The 11,801-nt window shown below is 37.7% G+C and overlaps 1 protein-coding gene across 1 annotated transcript; it reads right to left on the bottom strand.

The window, feature by feature from the left end:
- Window positions 1–467: 467 nt before the first annotated feature.
- On the bottom strand, window positions 468–6,678 carry LOC140240526 (histone lysine acetyltransferase CREBBP-like). The gene is made up of 5 exons (XM_072320293.1): window positions 6,599–6,678; window positions 5,513–5,659; window positions 2,701–2,818; window positions 2,268–2,358; window positions 468–502 (listed from the first exon to the last, which is right to left on the bottom strand). Exons 1-5 carry the CDS (start codon window positions 6,676–6,678, stop codon window positions 468–470), a joined length of 471 nt encoding a protein of 156 aa, XP_072176394.1.
- Between the last annotated feature and the right edge of the window lie 5,123 nt (window positions 6,679–11,801).

Below are 11,801 nucleotides of genomic sequence, written 5' to 3'. Positions count from 1 at the left end.
TTGCCATGTGCAAATTGGTAGGTACAGTGCTTCAGATACCACATGTTTTGACTAAAAGTATGAAAGAACAACAAATAAAGATATAATGAAACATTAAAATACTTGTGAACCAGGATTACCTGTGCGAAAGTTAACAGGTATGACAAGAGGGCTTTTAGCACTGTAGGGATACCATATTGTGATCATGCTCTCTAAGTTTAAAATATTCAACGTTGAATTGAGCCTCAAACATGATTTTCCATAACAGGTATTCATAACACGATTACATTTAACATTGAAGTAGCCTATACTGTATGTTGTATAAATATTACTACTTGTATTGCTAGATAAAATCTCGGCATGAAATTCAGCCATGAGAACATAGTTTGGCTAAATTTCACAGAAAAACAAAAGACGGAGTTACATCCATGACGACCAGCTGTGTTCTGACAACCCCGGTCAAGGCAGGCAAGCTGAAGTGCGAGCAGTTATCCAGCACTGAACCTAGAGTTATTCTCCCTTACTGGATGAGGAAAACACATAAAAAAAAATACACTCAAATTGTCTGTGTCCTGATTATTTTCTGTCTTACTACATTTCAATCTAGAGAGAGAAAAAAATCACATTTACAATGTTTATCCTGGGACCTAATTGCCTCGCTTGGACCCCTTGTTGGTCATTGGTACTTTTCAAACAGATTTATGTATGGTCTGTAAAGATAATTAGTAACATGTAAATGCAATCATGTATGTATATGACAGAGCAAGTGAGTTTAACTTGTTGAAGACTAGTCCTGAGTATACTCCTGCAGGTGTCTATGGAAAATGTGTGTTATATCGCAAAATCAGTTCGTCCTCAACAAGTTAAAGATCTACAGAGGGTGCACAATGAATGACAGATGATAAATAAGTAATAACAATAGAATATATTCTTGTACTCAACTTTTTTTTTCTCATCTTATTCAAAAACTCTTTGATTTCTTTAGTTTATTCATTTATGATCTGCTCCTGTTGTTGTTCTGTCTATATCTGGAGTCCAAAATTTGCACATTGAGCTAACAGTAGCAGTACTTGATATACAATGTATTTCCTCTCAAGCTGTTTGCAAGATACATCAAAATCATTTAAACTCCATGAGAAACACCTTTAACCAACTGATAATATCACAATGACGATGAAACTACAAAATGGACCGACAATCAAGTGAGTGACTCAGTAAATATGAATTTTGACATTACTGCTAATGGTAATTCCATTTGGTGTTTTAAAGTGTTCAGTAATAGTCCCTAGACAGACTGGTGTTAACTTTTATGCAATGGCTTATCTTGAATTTCCGCGAGACGCCTTTGGCGTTTCTCTTCCAGCTCAATCTGTACTTTATAAATTTTCTCGGTCATGGATCGCGGGATCCTCGTGAACATTTGCACTAGACTGTATAGTTAGATTTTACACATTTTAATTTATGTACATGTATCTTATATTAATTAATTTTAAGCTAATTTATGCAAAAATATTTATTTTTGCCTATGAATAAAAAAATAAAGCTCCAAGACTTGTAATTTTTGGTTAACATATTCTTTTCAATATCCTCAACAATAATATTGAAGCAAAAATTCGGCTTCATAATTATTTCTCATGCATTTTATTGTTTATTGAATTTCTTATGCATTTCTGTTTTTTACTTTTTGTTTTTGTTTTTTGTCAAAATTTGTCGCAGAAACTTTTTAAAGCATAATCAGGCTAAACTAAATCATTATCAGTCATTGAAGTAAAAATATTTATTTTCATATGAATTAATTGCAAAAACACAATTTAGATTGGATTTGTACACAAAATCATGTTTTTGAGCAATTTTGGGGTCGACAAATTTTTCCAAAGGGGCGTGGCTTCAAAATGGTATGCCTGGGAGCAACAAATTTGGTCTCAAAAGTTGTGCGATACTTGAAAGAAAAAAGTCGTAAAATGTCGCGGCAAGAGCATCAAGCGTTGCAGAATAATCACGCGAAACGTCGAGGGGGGGGGGGGGCAAACAAAATGCTTGATATTTTTCCTACATAAAGTTTTGTATAAGATACATAAAAATCATATTTACACTGCATGAGAAACACATTCATTTTACTAATAAAATCACATTGACTTTCATACTACAAAATGGACAGACAATAAATTCAGTGGCTGGGTATATATGAATTCTGACATCATTGCTAATGGTAATATCCATCTGGTGTTTTCAAGTGTTCAGTGATAGTCCCTAGACAGACTGGTGTTAACTTTTATGCAATGGCTTACCTTGATTTTCCGCACGACGCCTTTGGAGTTTCTCCTCCAGCTCCTTCTGTATTTTGTAAATTTTTTCAGCTATGAGGTGGTAATACTCTTCCTGCAAAGAGAGTGAAGGATTTTATTTTATGTCAACAAAATAATGAAAGTTAATATTAAAGAGACAGAGCAATCTTGATGGAGACTAGCCCTTCATTTCTTATACACATATATTATACATATATGTATAAAAGAATGCTCAGAATATCTTTAGTGATGAGTTTCCATGGTTATCAATATTGCAAGCGTATACAAAAAAGAGAAAGAGAAAAAAACAACCCTTTTAATGTTACCTAGAGTGCCCACAACATACAGAATATATCTGACAAATTTGCCTCTCAATTGCATAGATAAATGCACTACAAAGAATATAATCATTCAAGCACTTTCGTCAGCAAGTTACCCTGCTTGTGGCTCGTTCAAACATATCCTTCTCCACCTTGCGGGCATAGTTCACAATGTTCACCATGCGCCTGTCTCGCAGCGCCTCTTGGTCAGGAGAGGGAAATATTGCTTGTACTCTGAAAAAAAAAGAAACAAGAACTATTCCTCTTAAAGGACAAGTTCACCTTCATTAACATAAGGATTGAGAGAATGTAGCAATATCAGTAGAACACATCATTGAAAGTTTGAGGAAAATGGGACAATCCGTTCAAAAGTTATGAATTTTTGAAATTTTTGTTCTTTTTTTTTTCTGGATGAGAAGACTACTGCAGTGTATGATGTCACATGCGTACAACCATACAAGGAAAATATAAAGAGAATTTCACAAAATTTCATCTTTTGAAAAAAGTACACATTCCCTTGACTCGTTACTGACATATGTTATGGGTAATATTATTCCCATTGCCTTTAAAAAGAGGCAAGTCAAGTGCTCTTTTATTATGCAAAAAAAAAAAGGTGAAAATATGTTGAATTTTCTTTATACTGTTGTACTCATATGACATTACTAGTCTTAGTAGTCTCCTCATCCAGCAGTTCCAACACAAACATTTTAAAAATTCATAACTTTTGCATCAATTGTCCAATTTTCCTCAAACTTTCACTGATGTGTTCTACTAATATTGCTGCATTCTCTCAATCCTTATGTTTATGAAGGTGAACTTGTCCTTTAAAGGAGAATGAAACCCAAATAAGTGTGAATTGTGGGAATGCAGCAATATTAGTAGAACTCATAGGCAAAGTCTGAGGGAAATCAGACAATCCATTTGAAAGTTATGAATTCTAAAATTTTGGTGCAGCCATCGATTGCTTCATGAGAAGACTAGGCTTTGTGATGTCACATACAGAAAAACAATAAAGGAAAAATATCCAGAAAATTCCACACATTTTAATTTTTCTAGTAAACTAATCAAAGAGCTGTGACTTACCTCTTTCAGAAAGCAGGGGAAATAATTCCAATATCTACCTTAACCTTTAGAGGGTCAAGGGGGATCTGCCCCCCCCCCCTTTCGACGTTTTGCACAATAATTCTGCAACACGAGAAGACCTCATCATGAGGCTTCTTGAATTTTTTCTTACTTGCATACCATTGTGAAGCCACGCCCATTTTTATAACGGCATGTCACCCCAAACAGGCACACTCTGAGTACATTTCCTATGGAAAACGGTGCTCTGTCATGAAACTCATAGAAACCTGACTATGACTATTTTCACTATTCATCACTTTGGTTGATTAATTTTATGCTAATTTGGTTGAAAAGTGGTCCATGCCAATTTCCATTGAAAAAACAGAGAAAACTAGAAATGACGCTATGGCGACTGGTATGCCTCCGCCATAATGCATGATTCTCCTAATAGGCCTATAGTACATGTGGACAATGTGTGATGACAGTTTCACATAACTGGCAAAATATTAAAATGACATGTTTGTCACAATTGTGTTGAATGTTCACCTTCCATTACCTAGGTTTAATTGGATGAATGGGAGAGCATGTATTTGGGGATATGAGGACTTTTACTTGATTTTGACCCTTATATGCATTGAGTAATTTTCAAGGTATGGAAAAAAAGTGCAATTTCTGTATTGAATAGTAAATTGTTACTTTATCACCTGGCCTTTGACCCTTGACCGATGCCAGTATGGCCCTAAAATTCATAAGAGAATCACTGTCAGGCAGAACATGCATAAGTATGGACTAAGTTTCAAGATAACTTGAGCCATTTCTGAGATATGGAGGAAGAAGTGAAGTTCAGCACTTTCACTTGATCTTTGAGCTTTTGACCTTTGACCTTCTCGGCAAAAAAAAAAAAAAAAAAAAAAAAAAAATCCCAGAGAACCTTAATATTGGGTAATACATGTATACACCAAATAAAAAAAAAATAAAAAAATCCTGCAGGCATTGCACAAATATTGCAACTGCATGATAGCAACTGATATATGGGACCTAGTATACCAGGTTCCCAAGATGAGGGCAAGAGTGCCTGCTTTTGTGGCCTAAATTCATGCTCCTTTGTGGTATAATGCCGAGAAATGTGGGTTTGATAAAAAGATAAGAGTTTAGTATCAGCATCTGTTCTCTTTCTGTTGGAAAAATGTGTATACTACAGTATAATTCACCCTTTTTCTGATATAGTTTGCGTTTATTCTGCTATAAATCCCATATTAAAGGACAAGTTCACCTTCATAAACATAAGGATTGAGAGAATGTGGCACTATTAGTAGAACACATCATTGAAAGTTTGAGGAAAATCGGATAATCCGTTCAAAAGTTTTTGTGCAGTAACCACTGGATGAGAAGACTACTGCAGTGTATGAATAACTTAGATGTCACATGCGTACAAGATAAGGAAAACATAGAGAGAATTTCACAAAATTTCATCTTTTGAAAAAAGTACACATTCCCTTGACTCGTTACCGACATATGTTATGGGTAATATCATTCCCCCTGCCTTTAGAAAGTGGCAAGTCAAGTGTTCTTTTATCATGCGAAAAAAGTGAAAATGTGTTGAATTTTCTTTACATTTTCTTTATACTGTTGTACGCATATAAAACCACAAGCTGTAGTAGTCTCCTCATCCAGCGGTTCCAACACACAAATTTTAAAAATTCATAACTTTTGCATCGATTGTCCAATTTTCCTCAAACTTTCACTGATGTGTTCTACTAATATTGCTGCATTCTCTCAATCCCTATGTTTATGAAGGTGAACTTGTCCTTTAACATGTAGGGACCTACATACAGCTCTCAAAGCTGAGCTCAACTCCATACTTACATTTTATGGACTAAATGTGCTCTCAGCTCCATAGTGATGAAAGCATGCCAAGGCTCGTCAGTTACAGGTGCCTTGGAGGAATTGGGGTCAATGCTGGCCATGGTGTTGATGGGTTTGCTGACAGGGTAAATGCTGCGTGGTGGCAAGCTGTTAGGGGTGGATACAAGGAAAGACAATAATTTCTTTGGGATCAAGTTCAAGACGTTACATCAAAATTTGTGTCATTATTATAACACCAATCGAAATGTCCATAACATCTCCATACATCCAGGTCAAAATTCCATTCTTAGAAGATTGTTAGTATACAAATAATAAATGTTTATGAGTGCAATGAACAGAATATTTCATGAGGTGGAAGATGAAATGATCCATTCAACGAGATGCAGCCGAGTTGAATGGATGTACATTCCATCTTTCACCAAATGGAATATTCTGTCCATAGCACGAATGAAAAACATTTATTATTTGTTTTACATAATGCCTGAAATAGATCCTTCTCATTTGATGCTTTATCAATCTAGAAACAAGAGAGAATCTGAGATCGCAAGAATGCTCACTGAGCACACTGTCGCATACACACACTGCAAACGCAAGCGTTTAACACGCGTAGTGTGCAGGACTCTCAGCGAGCGTGCATTGGAGCAAATCATATAGATCCAAATTGCACCGTAAATGGGGCTACAATTGCACGGTTGATGAGGTCATAGTGAAATGGGCCGAATGATCAATGTCAAACAACCAATCAAATGACAAGGATCTCTTTAGGCGTTATATAAAGATTTCTGATGGTTTCCAATGATTAATTCTGCTGGAGTCTGCTGGATCAACATCAATCCCTGATGGACATTCTAATGGTCAAACAGAATCCATCAAAAAATAAAAGAGAAAAGGAAATTCTGTGAGTTTGTGTATCAACACTTCTGGTATGGGGGACTTACACTCTGATGAAACCGATATGTTTGAGAAATGATTGATACAGCTAACTGAAAACATCCTTATTATAAAAACAGGGCACTGATCATGTGATGTGACAGACGTTATGCATGCCTGCCCTGGTACATTTATACAATATAGCCAGGCACTGACACAGAATGGTCAGCGGTCCTTTGGACCATATCTTCTTCTTCTTGGAAAGCACAGTCCACCAACAGGTACCCGGGTGTCATACTATTTGGCAGGTCTGGTGTGGTATATGTACAATATGCCTTTATCTTAAAAACATTTTTACATCGTACTATGTGTGCTTAAAAATGATGCTCCGCCTCTATCAATGAAGTAGGATGCTCTATATCTCTGCACCTCCTGCTTGAAGAGGTTTGCAGTGGTGGTGACTAATTCTGGCAGGGTGTTCACTTATAATGTTCCATAACCTGCTGATACTGATAGGGCCTACTGATGTGATAGCATCTGGAAATAGGGAATCTCTGATAGACAGGAATTCGTTCCGTGCAAAATCAAAAAGGTAAAATTTATCTTGAATTGTCGCGTGTGTCCACGGAGTACACGTCACTGATGATGTTATCGAACCCCCGGATCAGAAATATTTTCATCTACGCCAGACTACGGTACCGCCTGACTATAAGTAAAGGCCTATACAAGGCTACGATGTAAATAGCCCGACCAGACGCTGTTAATACGCCGCGCTACGTATGTACAGCGGCGACTGGGCTGTGTATAGTTACGATGTAAATTAACATAACTATTCAAAAGTCAGATTTACAGATAGTGAGCACAATGAACGACGGGGAGAAAGTAAAAAGTATGCGTGGCCTCTTCAGTCTATATTTAACTACCAGTACCAGTACCAGTACCAAATATCAAAAGTGTATAGAAAAGATATCTAGACTACAGGTACAGTACATGTACTTACCGTCGCGCGTCGTCGGCGAATACCGTGTTGAATGTACAATACAATCGGGGAGGCCGGAGGTGGAAAGGCGGTACCAATACTCGTTTCAATATCCACTAGTCTACTATATTTAGTATTTATGTCCAACTTCAGTGTGTCTTTATCGTGAATCCGTTTTCCTTCTGCGATCGGCTGGAAGCTATGATGTTGGCTGATTCTGACGGGGGTACATGTATTGCACCGAGGCCGAACTCCGTCAAAGAGGGAATACGACATCAGTTTCTGGGGAATACCCTCTAACAACTCGGGGTTTTCGGCTTATGAGTTTTGTAGTCTGTGATTGGTCAAACGTGGTCCCATGATCTTTGAGGAGCCATGTCGTTATCAAAGTGCGTTCATACCTCCACAGAACTAGAACCATAGAGCTTGTATAATCCAACTCTATGGTTCAAACGCAGTGCCCATTTGGTGAGTGTGCACGCTTTATTGTAACGCGTAATGGGCTGGGCAATGACATAGCAGTGGCGGATCCAGGGAGGATCGCAACCGGCGCACGCCCCCCCCCCTTTATTTCATTTTTTTTTGAAGCAAAAGAAATAAAGAGAAAAAAAATGGGGGGGGGGAGGGTGCGTGCGCCCCCTTTAACTTTGTAAACGCGCCCCCTCTTTACGGAATTCCTGGAACCGCCCCTGCATAGCGTCCAGACTCTCTTTATTTGCCGGACTGAACCCAAAAATGTAGAATTTCTGAAACACCTCCTAATGTTAGAGATATATCATCAGTCACAAATGAAGAGACGAACAGCGCTCAACAAAGTTGCAGCTAGACATCAACCACAATGTTAATATAGAAATCATGTTGACCGAAAGATTAGTCTGTATCTTGTCGTTGGGGATGTTCAGCGGAGACTATACGTCTGGCCTCACGGAATATACAACGGACGAGCACCGTAAAAGTAAAAACAAAAACAAAAACAAAAACAAAAACAAACAAACAAACAAAAAACAATGATTAAAAAAAAAGACACCTCCGGACAGATCACGGATTTTCTGTCTAGAAATTATAATGTATAGATCAAACTATTATTCGGCTGTAGCAGGACGTACTGTATACGGCGAGTTCTGATTTTTCTTAAAATTCTCTGAAGTTTTTTTTTTTCTCTCTCCCTCTCTCTCTTTACAACTGGGGATGCTGAACATGAATCCACCTGTTGCCATTTTACTAAATGACGTTTTCAGCCGAACTGCCATGGGAACAAATTATTTGCTTTAAAGAATATGTATTCTTCATTAAACATCATAAAAACATGCTGTAAATGCCAAAATATTTCAAAATAAACAAATATCTTCAACTAAATTAAGAAAAAAATCATAATTTTCCTATGTCATTGTTACCTCATACAATGATGGTTGCCATATAGTAACAATTAGTTTCTTTAAGTAATACCTTTAATAAGTATGAGAACTTGATGAAGGAACAATCACGTCTACCTCCACTCGGGCAGTCTTCAAATAGAGACTTCAAAATGTGAAACCTCCTCTGTCCTGCACACGTCATGATCATAACCCTCCAGTTAACTACACGCAGCCGCTGTCGCGAAGCAACGCTGTGCTTAACTGGTCAGGCTAAACCCTATAGCGTTGATGGAGTAGGCCGGTGGAGCCGGGATTTGTAAAAACGCCGGGAAATGTAAATGTCTCGCAGGGAAATGTAAAAATCTCGAAAACAGCATCAACGGGAAATGTAAAAACGTCTCGCCGGGAAATATAAAAACGCTGCCAGGAAATGTAAAAATCTTGTATCACGTACCATTAATAAAGATGAACTAGATGTCTATAAACAAAAACTGCTCATGAAACTTTACCGTTTTCATTTTTATACAGGGCCGGCGCAGTGTTTTCAAAAGTGTGAGGGCCCACTTCCGGGTTTCATGAGCTAACAAGCAAAAAAAAAAAGGTCCTCAGCTCATCTCTCCCCGTCCACTTACGGGTTTCTTCAGCTAACAAGCAAAAAAAAAAAAAAAAACAAAACAAAACAAAACAAAACAAAAAAACAAAACAAAACAAAACAAAACAAAACAAAACAAAACAAAACGGTCCTCAGCTCATTCTCTCCCCTCCCATTTTAGTGCCACTTACGTACTTCCGGGTTGAAAAAAGTGTGGGGGCCCAAAGTTATGACACCTTATGTATTCCTTTGTATGGTGCACAAAAAGTGTGGGGACCCGAGCCCCCACGGCCCCCACGGCTGCGCCGCCCCTGTTATAAAACCCACAACAGCCCGGATTTTCACCAAACTTGGCAGATAGCATCTTAATGCTGATATGATCTTAAATCTCAATTTTTTAAAATGAGTCACCCCCCCCCCCCCCACGGCCGAAGGAGAGAGAGAGAGAGGGAGAGAGAGGGGGGGGGGGGGAGGAGTTGAAACCTCAGAATCCCTAAACTCTGGATTTTGACATATGAGTTCTGTCGAACCGATAAAGATAGAGCTAAGTTAGTGTGCTATGCAGACATTAATGACTGAATTTTCATGTTTGATTATGGCGGATCCAGGGGTACCCTGATTGGGGCGGGGAGGGGTGAGAGGGAGGAGGGGGATTTTTCACATTTTCTGCTCAGTCTTTACAAAGTTATCATTGCACAATCGATTAAACCCTTGAGTAAATTTAATGCTATATAATGAGATTTAATTCCTTCTTCCTGAATTAAAGGTATTAGCCCACATTTGCAAACCCACGAAAATCAAAACTGCATAAAACAGGTCCAATATGACTTCAAGTACAAGTTATAACAGTAACACACCTCACCTGATGCTCTTTGTCTATATATACCATTCGATAAAAGAGAGAAAATCATCGTTTTAAAATCAATTTTCAAACCGGGTCAACCCGACCCAAAATTTTACGAGCGCGGGCTAGCTACGTAATGTGTAACTTACACATGTATCGCATGCATATAGTACGTACGTGGACCGGAGCTAGCGAGCGTTATACGCATGCATACGGTGCATTTTCATTTATTTTTATGAAAGTAATGGACTAGTTGGAACGAAATTTTGCACAGGTGTTACTGCAATCATACCCAAACTCCATGCTAACTATGAGACCAATTGCTGCAGGTTTACAAATGTGGGCTAATACCTTTAATATCCCTCACCCCCTAACTCGATCCCCACAAGAGAGAGAGATGGAGAGAGGGAGAGACGGGGGGGGGGAGAGAAAGAGGGAGAGAGAAAGAGGGAGAGAGAGAGAGGGAGAGAGAGAGGGAGAGAGAGAGAGGGAGAGAGAGAGTAAGGAGGAAAAAATAATAGCACTTGTGAGACCCTGACGTACGTCATCCGATCATCTAATCTGAATTGCAAAAGTGAATGTCAAAAGTGAATGTCCAAAAATGAATTGCAAAAGTAAATGATAACGTTGATAGCTAAGGAAGGGATAGATAAAAGTTTAATTATCTATTGAGAATTACCGTCCGATTAATTTATTAAACGTTGATTACAAAATTTGTTCGAAGGTGTTAGCGATGGGGTTAAAAAGGGTTTTACCTAATATCATTCATTCGGATCAGGTAGCCTTCATCAAAGATAGGTATATAGGTGAAGCGGTTCGTACCGTTTCAGAGACACTCTGTTATTCTAGATTGAAAAACGTTTGTGGTTTCATTGTTAGCCTTGATTTTAAAAAAGCTTTTGATTCCCTCAATCATCAATATTTATTTGAAGTGTTGAAATTCTTTAAATTTGGAGAACAATTTTGTATATTTGTGCGTGTGTTTTATAATGATATAAAAAGTTGTGTTTTCAATAATAATAGGTCAACTGGGTATTTTAGGATTGGGAGGGGCGTCCGCCAAGACGATCCTTTTTCAACTTATATTCATTTTAGCCATAGAGACACCTGCACTCTATATTAGATCTAGCCCAGAAATTATGGAAATAAAGTTAAGTGTACAGGAGGAAATAAAACTTTCTATGTATGCTGATGATATCACAGGTTTTTTTTTTAAAACAAATGATCAATGTTTTCCTAATCTTGCAAAGATTTTAGATGATTTTGCTATCTGTTCGTCTTTATCAATCAATTATGATAAGACAAAATTGATACGAATTGGTCCATCTGTGTTTACTCCTGCACCTAAGACGGACGTGCAACAATATAGAATTTGTATCTGCTCTCACTGTTTTAGGAATAGATATTTCGTATTCTTTTCACGACCGGAAGGCACAATTACAAAGACTTTGTTTGTGATGAATATTAAATCACAACTGCATAGATGGAGATTTAGAGATTTATCCCACTACGGGAAAATTCAGATTGTTAAGACTTATGCTTTATCTCAGTTGCTATATATCGCAAGTATAGTTTCAGTGCCAGATTCTTTTATACATGACGTGAATAAAGTTATTCATGAAATTTATTTGGAGAGGCCCAGATAGAAT

This window comes from Diadema setosum, chromosome 17 (genome assembly GCF_964275005.1).
Source record: "Diadema setosum chromosome 17, eeDiaSeto1, whole genome shotgun sequence".
In the NCBI taxonomy this organism is placed as follows: domain Eukaryota; kingdom Metazoa; phylum Echinodermata; class Echinoidea; order Diadematoida; family Diadematidae; genus Diadema; species Diadema setosum.
This window is presented reverse-complemented; position numbering and strand designations above follow the sequence as displayed.

What these genes read in the sequence shown, in the direction of transcription:
- LOC140240526 (XM_072320293.1), bottom strand. Translation starts at nt 6,678, where the DNA reads ATGACACCCGGGTACCTGTTGGTGGACTGTGCTTTCCAAGAAGAAGAA. An exon ending in AGGACCGCTGACCATTCTGT is followed by an intron (nt 5,660 to 6,598) that starts GTCAGTGCCTGG and finishes CACCCCTAACAG; the next exon opens with CTTGCCACCACGCAGCATTT. An exon ending in TTGAACGAGCCACAAGCAGG is followed by an intron (nt 2,359 to 2,700) that starts GTAACTTGCTGA and finishes CTCTCTTTGCAG; the next exon opens with GAAGAGTATTACCACCTCAT.